Source organism: Phaethon aethereus (genome assembly GCF_964289735.1).
Source record: "Phaethon aethereus genome assembly, chromosome: 6".
Classification (NCBI taxonomy): domain Eukaryota; kingdom Metazoa; phylum Chordata; class Aves; order Phaethontiformes; family Phaethontidae; genus Phaethon; species Phaethon aethereus.
In genome coordinates this window covers 41,310,782-41,329,284 of record NC_138580.1, presented here as the reverse complement: position 1 = coordinate 41,329,284, position 18,503 = coordinate 41,310,782, and the positions used below count along the sequence as shown (strand labels likewise).

General features: G+C 41.7%; 1 protein-coding gene across 2 annotated transcripts in view; it reads left to right on the top strand.

Moving 5' to 3' along the window:
* Nucleotides 1–18,503, top strand: part of AGAP1 (ArfGAP with GTPase domain, ankyrin repeat and PH domain 1) — a gene marked incomplete at its 3' end in the record, with an annotated part of 386,349 nt that overhangs the window by 327,013 nt on the left and 40,833 nt on the right. For both annotated transcript variants that reach the window (XM_082001546.1, XM_082001545.1), the window contains 2 exons: nt 15,696–15,850; nt 17,977–18,067. In XM_082001546.1, coding sequence (XP_081857672.1) covers nt 15,696–15,850; nt 17,977–18,067 — 246 coding nt within the window. The remainder of the gene's footprint in view (nt 1–15,695; nt 15,851–17,976; nt 18,068–18,503) is intronic.

Sequence of the window (18,503 nt, the reverse complement as noted above, 5' to 3'; positions counted from 1 at the left end):
GGTGACATGAACATGTCTGTAGTTTCCCAGTACAGCAGTGGAGAAAAATCTTCAGTGTGAGACTGTAGACACTAAGACTCTCCTAAGACTAAAAAGCATATTTCTGCTTATCAAAGTGTATAAAGAACTGAATTTGAGCAAGTTGAAGGGGGTTAATCTGGTGTTTTGGTGAGTATACCATCTTAAACATCCTTAGAGAACTTCATAGGTACCAAACAGATGTATCTTCAGACACACAAATGGGTAAGTAATAAAACAAAATAAAAGCGTTTACTGCTTTTAGAAATATTGGTATGTGATCGTAGTGGTGGTAAACATTTACTACAACACCTAACTAAACTAGACAGGAAAAGCAGGTTCATTAACACAAAATAAATAGCATACCTGTTAAGGAAAGCAAACGCAGAAAGTCTGTCTGCAAGAGATTGGTCATAAATGTAGAGTTATTGCCTGAACAAATATAAAGATACGTGGTAATTAGGAGTCATTAAGCTAACTGATTCCCAGTTACTCCATATCTCAACAAAAGGCTATGCCGAAGCCTAGTTTTCTTCGTATACTGACATACCTATTCTCACCTTAAGATGTACACATCTAAAACATAAAAGCAAGCTTCTTTTACATACACGTATGTTAAATGAGTATAGTTCAGCTGACAAAGTGGAGTGCTCAAAACCATCAGCAAACGGAGGCCTGCCTCTATCTCCAGCTACAACTGGATGACCTCCCAAAGTTTCAGCTGAAAGGGAAGGCTGTGGCCACCATTTTGTCATCAGGGCTTACTGTAATGGACAGAGACCTAACATGTAATTGTCTCCCATTAGATTTAAGTATCTTCTGTTTGGATTCTGGTTTTAGAGTGCTTTCTCTTTCTGGGACCTTATCAGTGTCTATAAATATCTGCAGGGTGGCTGTCAGGAGGATGGAGCCAGTCTCTTTTCAGTAGTGCCCAGTGACAGGATGAGGGGCCATGGGCACAAACTGCAGGACGGGAAGTTCCACCTCAACGTGAGGAGAAACTTCTTCACTGTGAGGGTGATGGAGCACTGGCACAGGCTGCCCAGAGAGGCTGTGGAGTCTCCTTCTCTGGAGACCTTCAAAACCTGACTGGATGCATTCCTGTGCAATCTGCCCTGGGTGATCCTGCCTTGGTGGGGTGTTGGACCAGATCATCTTCAGAGGTCCCTTCTAACCCCTACTGTTCTGTGATTCAGTGGTGTTTGGATGTTGAAAGACTTGTATAGCCATCAAATAACCTGTATAGCTTCCACTTCAGAGTGTGTGCATTACAGTCTCTGCCTTACAAACTGAAAAATTGCAGCTAAGGACCTAGAGAACTGAAATAACGGAGTGGAGTCGCCTCTGGTCAAGCACAGCGAGCCCAGTCAGTACCCACAGAGTCATGGTAAGGACCTTCACGACTCCCGTGCTGTATGTGCTCTACAGCCACAGATCCTTTCTCTTTGCAACGGCCAGTCTGAATTTCTTCACGTCAAACCACAAGTGTCCTAAGTCATGTTTGCTTTAAGCAGTTCGTTAAGGCTCTTCATAGGAAAGCCAGAGTAGTAGATGCTTCTGAGTCTTCCAGATTTGTATGGGTTTTTAAAGGTCCAAGATGTAGATCTGGAAGCCGTATGGTTCTCATGTGGTCGGTGAAACAGAAGGGCAGATTAGTGGGAGTAATATATTTTTAAAAAAAACAAGCAAGAAAAGTTTATTTGGAACAAAAAGGAGTGGGAGCCTTGTTTACCTTAACTCCAGAAGAGGTCAAAGCATATTTTCTGGAAAGATGAGTATATTGAATCAAGATCAACTCCTGAAGGCCTGCACCATTAGCAATTTTTAGGTAGGTAGATGCCCAGGACCTTGCTTGGTGAGCTGCAGCGCTCCTTTGCCTGCAGTTTGTCCATAACTATTGACTTTTGCGCAACGGTCTTAGAAATCACTCTCTCTCTACGGGCTGTTTTCTGGCACTGTTGGCAGATACAGCTAACCTAACCCCGACCCAGCTTTGCAGGGCAGCGTCCGTGTCCCGGCTGTACACGAGCAGCGTGCAACCAGAGAAACTACGTTTGCTGATAGAAATTACGCAAAAGGACACTCTTCTAAGTGGCTCGAGCAAGTGTTCAGCCTGGAGTATTTCATCTCCTGGGTCTTAGTTCAGTGCAGAGTATGTGGGTGCTGAAGGCCAGGCTCAACTCCTGACACCAGGTCACGTCTGTCCTGGCCAGGGCTCCTGTGAATTCTTGGTGCAAAAGTCATGGATGACACCTGGGAAATCTTTATTCTTGTTTTCTTGGGTTGTTTTGGGTTTTTTGAAAAGTAGTCATAGATGAGGCCTGAATGAACAATAGCAACCGTTTTGTCTTATACTGTTGGACTGAGCTGGACTTTTTTTTAACGTTTCGATGGAGAGGTGGCAGAGTACTGTCTTAAAGTCCGAGCTACCACATTTCAAATATCCCTGAAACACAAAGCTGGGAGTAAACATAAAAAAGTTGCAAGAGCGTCTTGGATGAGTAAAGTAGGAGGAGTGAAGGAGGGAAACGGGAGGTCTTCTGGAGAGGCTGTGGTTATATGCCCACAATAATCCCTTTGATGGGGAGGGAAACAGGCTCATCCCATCCTCCCTCCTGGATGCAGGAACTGCAGAGTTTTACCATGGCAAAAGTTTGTAATTGCTCACATCATTCATCTGCCATAAAAATTATGATGACATTTAGGATGACATTTAAAAAACAAACAAAACAACAACAAAAAAAAACCCCAAAACAGGCGGTTTGATTAAACAAGCAAGCAACAGCTTGTTTGTCAAGCAAACCCAGGAGTTCTTTGTTTCCAAAGAAACAAAGAGCAGCAGCATTGCCAGGCACTGTAGGTGATGTTCTGGTGGAAGAAGGGAATTTTCGAATTTCTGCATTACTGAGAGGGGAAAATTCACTCCCCAGGTTGGTGTGTGACTTTCTAGGGCTGAGCTGATGTGTCTGTTGAGATAGTGTGTGATTCTTTTACAGCATATGGAGATTTTCATCTAGCTGCTAAATATTTTTATGGTAGGATTGAGCAATTGCTGACCTCTGTCCTACCTGAGGAGTAGCTCCTACTATAAAAATATTAATACAGATATGGTCTGTTGGAACACTTGACACAATTCTATAGAAGCACATTATTCTTTGTTCCTTACAAACCGATCTGGTGGATCCCAGGTCCTCAACCGGTACACGTGAACAAGACACCTTGGTACGTATGTGCCGCACAAGTGATGCATCCCATCACAGATGATACAGTTGAAAGGAGCTTCCTCGCAAGAACTCAAGAAATCACTTTAACCCTTCATCTTAAAAAAACACATCTCAGGCTCTGAGAGTCAAAGCTTCGTGGTTGAGCGCATTGTGATTTCTTCCCGTGGTCACTACCAGGAGGAATGGCTGGCTGATGGCTTGCGTCGAGTCGAAGGTTGCGACGATCCCGGCGTTGTTCTGCAGGGTTGTTAAAAGCCGAGCTCTGTGCCGTTGGGTGGTGGATAATAACTTCTTGTGCCGGTCCAGATTGAGTGTTAGGATGCATGGATTAATTTGCCCGGCGAAGATAGGAGTTTAATCTTGGCAAGCTAAATTTCTGGAGTTAATGAGCTTGGATAAGAGCAAAAATTGTGCTGCTACGCCATGTCTACACACTGGTTGGGATGGGGGCACTGCTTTGATTGTTGCGAGGTGTTGTTTTTCTGTCAGCAGTGAAGCCAGAGATCGGGGCAAGTGTCAAAGTCAATAAAAGATTTTTCTTGAAACGTTATTAAAATACATTAGTCATTGAGATTGTGGTAGCACAACATACTAGGCAGAATACTAGTTGCCACTTCAGTACAAGCTAAATTAAATAGCTGGTGTCTTCTGGGAAATAGTTAACTTCCTTCCAGATATTTGATGTTGGAGAGGTGTTTGTCTGGGTTTTTGTAGTATCTCTAGTTAGCGATACTTCTTAGTGGCTTTTTTGAAGAAAACAGGCTTCCAAAAAATACTGCAAAAATACTTAAAGACCTTTCTAATTAGGGAGCTTTCTTTGCTGTTAAATAATGAAGTATTTCTTATAGCTTTTCATTGGAAACCAGTTGGGGTTTATTTGTTTGTTTAAGTGTATATATACGATATAGGTATATGTATCCAGAGTTGGGGACAAGAGCTGTTGTTGAATTAACATTTGAACCAGCAAGTGAAGCCAGACCGGACGGATTGAATATCCTGGGATATGAGTCAAAGACAAAACCAGGCAAATAATGACCTCCAGTGCCCATTAAGGCCTTGGTGGTAGGTAACAAAAATGTGTAGCCAGCTTGTGATTTTGAAGGCAGGCCAGGGTGGGATGGCTGAGCTGGGCCATGGTGTGCGTACGCGCAGCGGCGGCTGCGCTTGGCAGTGTCCCAACCCTGCTGTTGATAATACTATTGAATCTTCAAAGACAGCAGAACACCACGGGGAAGCAGGCTGGAGCCTAATCGATGCTAAAGGACGCACTCGGATGTATCAGGACCTCAGCATCACTGCAGAGAAGTCCATTTGTTCAAAGAGAAGCAAAAGGCATGACACTTAACACATTAAAATGGATTATTTCATCAATAGGTTAATAGAAAACCAGGCTGCGAGTTCACTTCCTGCTCATACGGCCGTACTCTAACGTGCCATTAAAGTGTGAAAAATGAAAAGGGATTGGGAAAGGGTCTTTGTGTACTGGAGACCGTCTTCCCTTTCTGAGGGGTGCCAAACCTCGATTTTGCTTATTTATATGTAAATTCTTTTTCAGGAAAAACAAGTTTCCTGCTGGGAAATTGTGCCTCTCTAGGTGCTGGTACCTGCTGGGACTTGTTAAACAGGTCTTAAAACTGAAGCTTTTTTCATACTGAAGGATGCACGCAATTAAGATGTATTTAGATTTGATGAAGTTAGATTTTTAGATAGATCAAACTTAGCCTTCCAGATAATGTTATCTATTTTAATTTCAGCAGGATGCATTCTAAAAGATGTCACTCAGACATCCAGTCCTCCCTTCGAGTATACAGCATTAAAGCTTGCAGGTGGCTTTATTAAAACAATATATAGCTTAACGGTCTAGCGTTTTTAGGCATTTCTCTTCCAGCCTTAACTCTATAGCTGAAAATCAAGCTTTTTCTTAAAGTTTGGAATGACTTCACATCACTGTTCCTTTTCTGTGGAAGCAACTGTTTGGTCCGAGTTTCATGGGGCATTAAAAAAGTTCTCGCATAAATATCAAGAGAAAATTTTGAAATACGTCACACTGCTTGTTATGTTGTGCGATGGTCACGTCATCCTAAAGGGTGAGGAGCATCTGTGGCCAGGGGCAGAAGGGTCTTACTCCAGATTTACCATATGAGTTTCTTCATAACAGACTCTGAGCTGAACGGGAGTGGAAGACTGTTCAGTTTTCAAACACAACTTAGAATTTAATCATAATTAATAATTGTAACTGATGCTGTCCTTTTTAGCAGTCTCACACCCAAACTCAAGGCTGTCTACTGTCTGTGGGCAGGAAGGCTGGGTCACCTGCTGAGAAAGGTGGCTTTTGAGGAGGTCTGGATGCTCTTCTACTTGTCACTGAGCCCAGTGGGGTCATTCCTTGATCCTGCGAAACAGATTTTGCAAAATAGTTGCGCACCAGGCAGCGCTGCAAGGTTATTTGTTGACTAGGTAAGCTGATGCGGTGGCTGGGAAGCCTGTAGAGATACCGCTTCTGGCATTTAGGCCGTTCTCTCCTGGGCTCTGGGGACATCCATGAGTGTAGAAGAGGGGACATCTCTGTTGTTTCAGTTGCTGTTAGGTGCCAGCAGTGTCACGGTGTACTCGGCTGTTTCATAGGGTTCCTGTCTGCTGAAACTCGGGCTAAACATATTGTTGATTGAACGTTCTTCTCATGCTGTGAATTCACTCTTGAGGCAAAACATGTCGATTTTGAAGAACGTGAAAATGTGCGCTCCCTTAATGAGCCGGGGAATGGAGTGCTTTGCAGCAATATGTTCTGCTAATTGTAAAACGGCGGCTGGGAACTCGGAGAATGTCAAAGTTTGGTGCAATTCTAATAAAGCGAGGGTGTTGCCTAAAAGAATATACATTTTTTACTTTCCAAATAAATACTTTGCTTTTGCAGTGATTTGCCTGGGGGAGGAGGGGAGGACCGCAAACATCGTTTGCATCAACGTCTACTTGACGTTCTTCAAAATGATAAAGTAATACCTCTAAGCCCAGTGCTACAAATAACACATGTTGTTGTTTATTTTTAGGCCATTTATTATGTTGTTTATTTAAGGCCATTACATCATAACCTCGAGTTCTAAAGGTGATGATGTTAAAAGATGTTTTAAAGGTGAGCTACAGGCACCAGGTGATCAATACGGGCTTTTGGAGGAAAAGGAGCTCTTGCCTGGTTGTGTTTTGTTGTTAATTAAATCGCATTTTACAGTAGCTGTTTTGTCTAGTCTTGTATCCTCTGTACAAATACTTCCTTACTTCTGCTGGTCTGTTTTTGTCCATTCCGATAGCAGATCCATTTAATCTTGTCAAATCGTGTCATGTTGTAGAGACGTAAAAAAAATCCCACTCAAGGAGAGACTTTCCGTATCGTCCGTGGGTTGGAGAGGCTGTATAGTCCTGTGTGCATTTTCTGTGTGTAGCTCTTCACGTGTTAACAGGCTTGTGCTCGTATTTTACTTCACATGCAATTTTGATGTTTCTTTTCTCCCCTTTTTCATTTATTTTTTTCCCTCCTTTTTCTTTATTTTTATTCTATTCTCTTTTTTTTCTCTTCCCCTTCTGCTCTCTGGACGCAGCCAAACGCAAAGCTTGGAAACTAAACCGTGTTGGTAGCCTGCGAAATATATACAGCAGCAGCAGCACCAACACCGAAGGTAACAAACCCACCCGTTTTAGATGAACACCTCCTCTCTTACCCCTTTTTTTAACGCGCTTTTCCAAAAATAGTTCTCCTTGCCTCTCTCCCTTACCCAATGCGGGCATGGAAATCAAATTTGCCCAAAGCATGCGTGCTTTCATCTCGTGTTTGCAGAGTCATTCCAGTTGGTCTTTTCATCTTTTTGTTTGTGCGTTTTATTTTGCCATTCATGTTCCTTTCAGCTTACTTAAATTTTGACCTTTCCCTCTAGTCGTGGAGTGGTGATGTTTAAATTACTTCAGGAACCCATTTTCTTTTTTTTTTTTATATATATATATATATATTTTTATATATATATATTTTCCCTTTCTACATGTGGGCACTCAATGTAATATTTCCCAAGTTATTACAGTTTTTAAAAGTGTTAGTATCAGGTGTAATGATCTGTAGCCAAATACAATAGTGTGCCGTGACATTTAAGTAACAGTCTTAATTTGTTTTGTGCAAGCCTTCTCCATAATGCTCTTTGCAGCTCTAATCCAAAGGCGAGACAGTGCCGGGTCATTTGCATGTGCTACTCTTGCTTGTAAATTCTGTATATTGTTGTATTTCTAAAGGTCACCTGGTGCCAAAGTTCACAAATTGACTTACATCGCTTTTTTTCTTTCCACCGAAGACAGCCGTCATGGCTTTTGTATAATAGCACATCGAATTTTTTTTTTCCCCCTTCTACCTTCATTTGAACAACACAATTATAAACTTCTTTTTCTCTTTTTTTTTTTATTACAAATGTCAAAGGTCAGAATTACTTGGAAGCCAGGCAAGGAGAGAAAAAATAAACCTCCACCACCGTTTCCAACGGCATGTAAGAGGGATGGTGTAAGAAATAGGGAACGCAAAACAGGTCACAACTCAGTAATCTCAGTATAAGGGAGGGGGATTTTTTTTTTTTTTTCTTAAGTGCGAACCAAATGGGTCAAGTAATCGCAAGCGCATGCCCTAACACTAATTGACTTATTTTGGAATGATTATAACTGTAATATTTTTCTTAATGTCACTGTTTTCTGGGCTGTTGATTTTAGTGATTGCCAAGCGGTGGCATTAAATCTCTTGTAAATTTTAAATTGCATGCTATTTCTGTAAACAAGTCCCTCTGTTCACATCCTGATCATTAACCTTTGGTGATTTATATCACCGTCCTTTTTTTGCACAATTACTGCTGTATTGCTGTTGGATGCCTTGCTCTCGCTGCCAAACAAAGTGTACGTAGGAAACAAAAGTGTGATTTTACTGCAGCTTGTTAAGGAAGCTTTTTTAATTATCATTTTGTTTTATTTCTCAGTGTAAATGTAAAATGATTGCCTTTCAGAGCAACAGTTGCAAAACTGTCTATTTTGACTCTTTTCATATCTTTTCAAGTATGAAGTGCTAAATATGAAATGAGAGAAGAATGACTGTTGGACGTTAAGAAGTTTGGGCTTTTTTTTTTTTTTTTTCCATTTAATAGGAAACTAACTAGGTACTTTTTTAATGATTCGTAATTTTGTACATATTTGCTGGTTTTTATCTCCCAGCCAGATTTTTCTTCTAATCAGTGTACGGGCATGTTTGTTGTTACAGGTTTACTGCTTGAGAAGCTTGTGATTTTATATCTACCAGTTATTAAATTGCAACAGGGAAACAAGCATAAAGAATTCTCTTGTGTTTTACAGATAAAGATTTCATTTTTTTCAGTGTCTGTCTAGTTTGAGGAATCTTTTTATCTAACTGATCAAACTAAGTATCAAAGGCACCTTGGATAAGCATATGGGAACATGTTCCTGATAGTCGTGGTCCAAAGAGTTTTGAGACACATCATCAAAACAAAATTCTGAAATGAGGCAAATAGATTTTTTTTGGAAGTATTATCCCCACTAGAAGGTGAACGTTCAATGTTCTCCATGGCTTTGCATCTTTGAGCTGGTATCTTAAGCCTTTGTGTGAAAGCTGGAACGGTGAGACATGCAAATGTCGAGTTAATGAGCATTGTAAGTATTAAAAGCCACATGTTTAGATAATTATGCCTTCAAAAAAGAGAACGATGATAGGAAATGACAGTCCAGAATAACAAATCTGCTTCGGTCTTTGGCGCACGCTTGCTCAATTGCACTTACACCTTCTTGCAAACCAAAAATACTCCTATCACATCTACAGTCCCATACTTGAAAGCTTGAGCTAGAAAGCAGCCTCTCCTTAAATTTTTAATACCGGTCCTATTATTCGGGTAGTCTGTATGCTTCCAGGTGAAGTCTGCAGCTCAGGTGCTGCAGCTCTTTCGTAGATGCTTGGCAGAAGCAGGTATATGGATGGTCCTCAGCGTGGTAGGTCTCTCGTGCTTACACAGGGTCACCTTTAGCTGTGCTCTGTGCAAAGCTGGGAGTCATCCTTGAATCCCTCCTGTCTCTCGGCTATTTGGTAGCAAAAACATTGCATTTCTGACGTGTCTGTCCTGGTCAGAGAGGAGGGGCAGGATCTTCACAGGGGTGGCTGGGTGTAAGAGCACAGCTGAAGAACTCCCAACTTGAGGGCAGAGACGAGCAGGACGTCCTACAGCTGTGTCCTCTGCTGTTCCTTCATCAGTTTTGGACGATCGCAAGAAATTTTACTTTCTTTAATTTTAGAGTTGGCTAAAACTCTTCGTTTTCAGATTTGGGGTTTTTTCTATAGGGAGCCACTGACGAAGTCCCCACTCCTCCTCATCGCAGGCGGCCAGGCTTTCAGCAATCCTTTGATTCTCTAGGGGGAAAGTATGTAGTAGCAGTCTGTTAAACTTAAAACAGACCCCACTCTGGTTTTAAGACAAGCTGGAGTCGCTTGTACCTGCTATCATAGCAGTATTACTAAAATACAGAATTCTTTTCCCATATCAACAGATTTTGCAGCACAGCGGAATGGAGTATCTTTACAAAATTGAATGGCTGCGCTCTGCATGCTATGCTTTAACATGCATAAAGATATTAAATCATTTTTTCCACTCTTTGTGGTTACGTATGTGGTGTGTTAAACAGTGCTGCGTCTGAGTTGCCAGGCTCTTACGGAAAACTTTTCTTCTCCATATTGATTAGCTCCCAAACTACCTTTTGTTTAAAAGTTAGCGATGCCATTGCTGCCGTGGTGCTGTGCCTGTGCGGCAAGTTCACTTTCGCTAACTATTATGGCAGGTGGAGAGGGAGGCAGTTTGGAGCACTCAAGATAAGCTCGGGTTGATAGACTCAGCTTTGCAACACCTCTCGGTTAAGCAAGCTCTTCAGCTTTAAAACACATATAATTTAAAAAGTAAACCGCAGGCTTGAGACGTGTTAGGAGACACCTAATACAAGTGTAGACTCACGTGCTGTACGAACTGAAATTTAAAATTACTTCATGGATTTCTTCAACCCTTGTTGTCTTGGCATCCAAATAAAACAGCAAGTACATATGGCAGGGGGCTTAGTCCCTTGAGCTAGAAACCAGCCTTTCATCACCAGTTTGTCACTCACGGGTAGCGGTATAAAACAGTAGCGCTGAAAAATTCTTCCAGTGGAAGACAACCTTTATCAAGAGCTGTGGGCAACCGATAACAGAGCTATATTGTCCTGATAGGGTTGATTTTCAAAACTAATTAGATTTAGACACTGGGTTTGGAAAGGGGAGAGAAGTATTAGCATAGTCATGCCCAGTGGGACATGGCACAAATATTTCCTTAATTGAGGCTGCTAATAAACATCCTTATCTTCCAAGCTACAGGGATGATTTACACCAAGTGGCAAAAGGTAACGATAGTTACCATTATATAGCGCATGAATAACACGCGCCTCTGTTGTAAACAAATTGTATATTGTAAACATCTAACATCGATTGCTAGGGCACCTCAGCAGTTTTTCAATCTCATCCTTTTGACAAAATGAAGGGTTATTAAGGAAGGGTGCTTGAGTGGAAGGGATTTTTCAGAGAGGGAGGAGGGCGTGACAAAGAGAGTTTAAATAGGTCTCAGTGTTACTAGAGGCAGACTTGACTAGGATTCAAGCTGTAACCTCAACTCTTGAAGATGCTTCACGGGCGTTTGAAATACTCCATTGAGAATCTTTTGGCTCTGCACTTGACTTCTTGTTGCTGGGAAGCGTTTCCTGTGTGAGTGGCGTCATCTACCAGACATGCACGGTGAGTTACAATTAATAAGCAGCAGCACCAGGATCTTCTGATGACAACTATGATGGGCAAAGATGCAAATGCACAATCTGGCACCTAGTGAGAGAGGATGGTTGGCTTGGAAACCAAAAGATCCACTTTTATTTCTGATTCTGGCAAAATACTCATATATACCTATGAGAAATGCCTTCAGCCTGGCAAGTCTTCGTTTTATACCCATGGAAAAATAGAAATATTTTTTTGTTGAAAAGAAAACTTCTGGGATGGGTGTGATTTCTGACTGTAGAGAGCCTGGCGGAGAGGGACCCTTGTTTTCTGTTGACCTCAAACTGCGTTTGTGGTTACCCACCGCTGCTGCAAGGTGTTGGTGGCTATTTATGCAATTCTTAATATTGAGAATAAAAGATGTGGGAAGTGGAAATTGTGGACAAACTGATACATGCACGGCATTTAGAACCACCCTTGTGGTATACCAAGAGGTGTAACTGCTTCTGGACGTGTGTTTTCCCTACATTTTAGTGAACTTAATTGAGTCCTCTGGAACAAGTTAAGACTAATTGTATCCTGTGGTTATTTTCAGTGCAGTTTTCTAAATCTCAGCTCTGTTACATACAATAAGCCCAGGCATTGGTACGGGAATGCAGTGAGACCGTGCCTAAATGTTTGTTTTCCCTTGCACAGTCCTTTACTTCTAAGAAATTGTACATCTTGTTTTCTGTAAGTGGGTGGGCTGTAGCAATGTCTGTGTTTCGGTAGAGCAAAATCAATGTTAACTTGGGTTAAACCACGGTAACTTTGCTATGAAAAGATAATGGTGAAAGCTGTATGTGCAGCATAAACAGCGGTACCATGTAGCTTCTTGGAAGTGGTGTGGTGGTTTTCCTAAAATTCACTGATTGCATGCCCAGTTCTACTTAAAAAAAAAAAAAAAAAAAAATCTGTTACGCTTTGGGTTCCATAGCATCATAATGTTACAGTTTCAGCTCATTTCCCATCCTAACCTCCCCTTCCCACTTAAAAAAAAAAAAAGGGGCAAAACAAACAACGGCAGCAACATTTTAGACATCTCCTGTTGATAATAACTTCCAAATGGAAATCAGTTGCAGCTGGTTCTTCGCACTTTAACCCTTTGTCTGCTGGCCTTCCAGGAAATAATTGATGACTGATTGGCCCATTAACCTTTTTTAAAGAAAAAAAAGTTTGACAGCCTGGACTTGTGTAATGAGGAGGGATTCCTGGTGAAATCAGGTTGATGGCTGAGTTTTTAGCCCCCGAGGATGCAAAATTAGCCCCGCGGGACCTCGTCTGCATAGAAACTGGACACAATTAGTGTAATATCCTGTGTTATTAATGTAGTTTGGAGTAATTGGGCAGGTTGATTTCGACAGGTTGATGGTGCTAAAATACTATTATAGTGGACCTTTCTGTGAATAACTGTTAAACATGGAAAACTGTTTAATAAAATTTTGTGATTGGGCTCACAGGGATTTAAATAGCACAACCTGTAATTTTTTTCTGAAGAGTAAAACTGAACAATTTAATTCTCTTGCCTGGATTTTCCTCTGTGTGCGTGTGTGGTGATGAAGGGATGTACATGTTCGCTACTTGTCTTTTGTAGGCATTGCCCTGCGGGTGAGGTGGAGCAGGCACTGCTGCTTTGTTTCACAGTTGTGCTTACCAAAAAAAAAATATTGGTGTATTTAAGCAGAAAATGTATTATTGAACACATCTTCAGCTGGCGCGGTTGCTTTTCATCTGGGCTTTTTAGGGAGTAAACCTGAAGCTTCAGTGGATATAAAAGATTGCAAACTTGTATTTGCTTAACGTATCATCAGTGATGACCAAGTTTTGAGTTCACTTACTGATGAACTGAAAACGTCCTTCTAGCCCAGCCTTAAAACACACTGTGGCCCTTGTAACCCCCGGCGGGGCCGTACCGGGACAGGCTCACCGGCGCGTTACGTGGACTTCGCCGTCCCGAGCCACAAAGGCCGTGCCAAGTCTTCACAGCTTTTGTCACCGTGTCAGCTGGTCACGGCAGAAAAGGTCAGGAGGTAAAACACGGGAGCCGCTCCTTTGGGAAAAGGAGACTTGACGTATGAAAGAGCGACCACGGGAAATGGCTGGAGGTGTTTGCTGAATCGCACTCCGGTCGCCCGGATAGACAGGTTTGTGTCCTCTGCCACAGGCTCCCGTAAGCAGGGGAATAACTTTCTGTAGCGAATTGCAGAGTTTATTTCTCATGAGCCCTTCTTGGCCATGAGACCATATATAGATAGCTTCATATATATGATCAGGCTTATTGGCAAACAGGAGGGTTCAATGATGCTGCATCTTGATTGTATATCTTTCCTCTAAGGTCTGCGATTGTAACGCTGGAAAGTCGCCTAGTACTTAAATGCTGGGGTGAACTGGTACAGGATTAGTGCAGAGGCTCTCTAAAGATACGCCATATATACTAGTTGAGTATTTGGACCAGATGATCCTCAGAGGTCCCTTCCAACCCCTACCACTCTGTGACTCTCTGCTTAGTTACATACGGCGTATGCTTGTTGAGCTGTTACGCATGGAGAAGTCAGCCCTGCCACGTGCGCCGGAGAAGCCTCCTCCGTCGTTCTGCTCTTCTGTGTCTTTGCATCCCTCACAGGGCCTCCTCCCTGCTTGAGAGGGTGGTGTGGGGAGCTTTTAACTTGAGGTGGCAAAATGTTTTCTCTAGTAGGCAGCTCCTTCAGCTTATACCGCGCCTTTGGTTTACGTAGAAGTGGTGTGGTATGTGGTCAGGGGAGAGAGGTGCAGGGAAAATACGATGCAGCAGGATCTCTGCCGTAACAACACACGTGTCTCAGTACCACCCACACCGAGTATTTTATGTGGAAGGATTTTCTGAACATTTAGTGACCGGTATTTGGAAATCCTCCTTTAGTAAGGCTTCAGGAGTACAAAGTTTTATCACTTGGAAGCCATTGAAAAGCCTAAGAAGGATGAATTTCCGAAATTGGACTCCACGGGGGGCTGCTGGGCTGCTTCTCTTGGGGTTCGGTTTTTCATGTTCTCTTCCTTCCCCATCGTTCCCTGTTTTCATCAACATCTGCATAATGCCCGTAACCTCCCCACTGACCGTATGCCATACCACTTCTACGTAAGTAGAAGACCAACCTGTGCGTGGTCCTACGGAAGACAGCGCACAGGACTGAACGCAATTTCCTTTATCGCTAAGTAATTCCTCTTAAATCTTCCTCATAACCTCTTGAAAGCTCTGTTTGATAAATGTGGCTTTTTCCATGATTTAATCGTAGCATTTTGGATAATGAGTCTACCTGTTTGTTTTTAACTCAGTGAAAAGTAGTTATAGTTGTACAGTTGCATCATTTCTCTTATTTTTCTTTTCCCACTTATGCTACACACTACAGTTTTTTAGTAAAAGTGCCGCTTCATGCAGCTCATGCGCCTGGAAATAACCTTCACCTCAGTGTTTATTCTCACCTCAAGGTGCAAAGTAACTTACTGCTGTTTTTTGAGGCATCATTAAAGCAGCGTAAGCGCTGGCCTTGCTAGCGTGGAGTTTATCAAAGAAAACCAGTTTTCCCACAGGTTGAGAAAATGACTGCCAGTGAGCAGCCGTACTGTCTTTAAAGTTAGTGCTAGATTTGTCACTTATCTTTGCATGCTTATGGGTGACAAGGTAATGCAGGAGTTTCATGGCTCTGAATATATAATAAGTCATTAGCAGACAAGCGAATGTAAATGCTCTTTCTAAAGCCCATTACGGCTGATGTTCACCAGAACTTTGTGCTCTATTATTCTGTTCCTTTCATGCTTCGTGCCTGCCCTTCCCAATTCCACTCGTTTCAGCTGCCTTGATTTTTTTTTTTTTTTTTAATTTGACTTTGGTGTCCCATGTGTAGTTAGTGTATGTGTCCATTTAGTTCAGTTCTGCTGGTGTTTTCATACGCTGCAGTCCTCTGGCCTGAATACTTGTCCTTATACTGTAGTAGCCCTAAGGATATTTCACTGACCCTTTCTTCTAGCTTCTCAGATCATTTTCTCATCTCCCATGTCGAACATGAATGTTGAATAGGTTGAACTGATTTTAATCCTGTTTTATAACTTCCTATATTTATGCTGTAGACAAGAAAACGTACACATCTGCTTTTAATATATCTGTGCTTGTAAAAAACTCCTTGGAGGAAGAGGGTAAATTGTCAAATTTTCTGTATTGTCAGCTCTTTATAGTCCATTCATCTTTTAAATTATTTTGTGACACACTTTGATTTTTACATTATGTAGGTCTTAGCACCTCAGGTTTAAATCTAAGTAATGCTTGTTAGCCACTTTGTGTTCAAGAAAGGTACAGACTCGATACCAAACTCACAAACACACACAGGAACTGAATATTTGCCCAAAACAGTACTTTATCTGTAAAACGTTTGGGGAGAAAAAGCAGTGGATCTGCAAGTCGGTTTCTGAGGCATTGTGCAACTGCAGGGTGGTTGGCTATATCTAGCCTCAAACCTCAAATGTCCAGACCTACGTTTGCTCGTTACATTGCAGAAATGCTCATCAAGCAGGATTGTTTGAGCCTAGCTATCGATATCCTGAAATCTAAAACTTTTCGTCATGGTTTTTTCCAGAACAAGAAGAAAACTTTGAGTTTATCATTGTCTCTCTCACCGGCCAGACTTGGCACTTTGAAGCTACCACTTACGAAGAAAGAGATGCGTGGGTACAAGCCATAGAGAGTCAGATCTTGGCCAGTTTACAGTCATGTGAGAGCAGCAAGAACAAGGTACGGTACGCAGAGTAATACTGAAAATAAGTAACGGGTGGATGATCCTTAAGATGGAAGCAAAATCAAGAACTCTGAATTTTACACCTCTGCTCCTCGAGGTGTGCGTGTATTACGCACGCGACAGCAGCGTTAGAGCTGCATGCGTATCACAGATATTTCTGTGGTGCTGTAGCCTGTTTTACAGTTTATTTTTTACAGCAATTGAATTAGTGGAGCTCCTGGATTATCTGTTTTGTCTTGGGTATTGCTCTTAACTAAATGTTCTGGTTGGCCTAACCGTAAATGCGCAGCGACGTTCAGCCAGAGGAGCCCTGGTGAAGTAATACAAATCAGAAAAATCAAAATTAAGATATGGCTTTTGTGTTTGTTGCTTTACAAAGCATATGCAATTTTTCTTTTCTTTAATTACACTGTATTAATTTTTTGTGGTTTTCTGCTGTAACTAGTATAACAGAAAGCAAATCCAGAAACAGTTCATCAAAGCTTTTTGGGGGAAGATGAACATTATCTAAGAGGTACAGGCCTTCTCCCTTGTAATGCTTTCATACGACGACAGAAGTATTTTGTTCTCCTTTCCTGTCAAACTAAGCAAATCTTTAAAAGCTGAGACTTCTTCAGCCATTGCTCGCTTTTGGAAGGGCAAGAGAACTGCCTCTTGAGTCTCTGTGTTTGCAGACACTTAACAACTGGAGAGCAAGGTGTTGAGTGGTAGCGGAGGGAGAGAAGTGAGGAGTAATTATTCAGACCTATAGATCCTTTAACGGTATCCACCTAACAGATGTCTTTAATGGTTTTATATTGCAAGGAGAAGACTCGTATTTTGAAATGAATGCCTGCTTTCCTTGCCCTGATCTACCCGAGTAGATCAGACACCAGTAATTATCATCATCCAAATATGATTTACTTTCTATTTTGTTCAAAAAAATGATTTATTTCCAATATATATTTCTGAGATAGAGAAAAATGCTTATATGGGGTTTTTGCCTTTCAGGGATTTACACATTCAACCATGTATATTAAGGGAGCACAATAGAGAAAATATGTACACTTAACACCTGTATAAAAATAGTAATACAAAAGAAGATAAAGAGTAGCTGGTAATACTTACCATGCAGTACCTACTGAGAAGATTGGCCTCTGTGTGTATTAAACATTCTTCTGAAAGGGAGAATCTGCTGATAAGATTATGCGTGTACAGGGAGTTTTTCCGGTTATTTATTCAACCCTCTACAGTGCTCAGAGAGGGTTTTTTTTTTTTCTCTAAAGTATTACTGAGGTCTCAAAACACGTCAAAAGAACTAGCTGGAATAGCAAAGTGTGGTTAGTTGGACAGGTTTAGTAGGTGTTCTGTTGACAGACCAGGAGGACGTATCTCCACATGACCTGGTCCTCATCCTGCTTAAATCCGTTTGTTGCAAAGAGTCCATTATTTGGTACAGCTAACAATTTTCTCGTCAGAAAGCCCACAAGACGGTTTCACTGAGTAGAGCTGAACTACTTGGACTTCGTGACAGTCTCCCCAGGTCCAAGTAGAGGTCATTGGCAGGTCATCACGGAGGGAATTTAAATGGGAGCCATGTGATTAAATCTGACCTTTGGATGATAAAAAGGTTTCAGTTGCTTTCGCAAACCATCCCTTAGTCTTTATTAGCAAAAGCATAAACATCAATAAAATAAATTGGTTTTATAAAATAATACTCTTATCTAATTTATCTCAAGAAGTAAACCTACGCAGTGACTACTTCACTTGTGAATAGCTGGCTTCATTTTGAAGCTCGGTTTTCCTCTGTGCAGTCTCCCCGCTTGTTAGAATCCAGACTGGAGACCCCAAAACACTGGGAGCTCCTGAGCAGCATGGAGATAGCCCTGGGAGGAGAAATCCTGAGCTCTCAGACTCATGGGAGGAAAGAGGAGTCCCTGCTTAGCAGGCACGGACTTGCGGTACTTGGAGATGCCGAAGGATCACCATTTCTTGAGAGGCAAAACCAAGGACTTCGGTTCCTTGATCATGTTCATTCATTCAACCTTGGTCTAAGCTTTGGGTTTCGCTGTTCGTTCAGCTGACAGCTGTGTCATCTAGCTCTTTTTATTGGGTTCTTACTTGTTTCTTTAAATCTACGCAGTCCCGCCTGACGAGCCAGAACGAGGCCATGGCCCTTCAGTCCATAAGGAACATCAGAGGCAATTCCCACTGCGTGGACTGTGAAGCACAGAGTAAGTACGGCCTCTTGGCTTCAGAAAATTGACCTCTTCTCCTTCTTGGCCAAGACTGCTTCTTGGCTGAGACTTAGGTGAATACCCACCATGGGCTTTGTCTTTTTTGGTATTACATTCCATGTGTTGTTTGAACGTTTCTTCTTCATTATGGAGTTTGCTTAATCAGACTTCTTTTATGTTGATTCGTAGTTAATATATGCTGTGTCAGATGCATCCTATTTTTTCCCCTTTGTTGTTTCACATACCACTTTAAATGTCAGTTTGAAGAACTTTCCTTTGAAGAAAAAGGAAAAGAAATTTGCTGTTTGACATCAGTTGCTTCCATTTTCCTCTTGTTTTGCATGGAGAAGGCATATGTGCCATGGTATTATTTTCAAAGAGGTTAAGCTTGATTGGTGGTTTTTTGGTTTGGTTTTTTTAGGTTTGCTTGTCA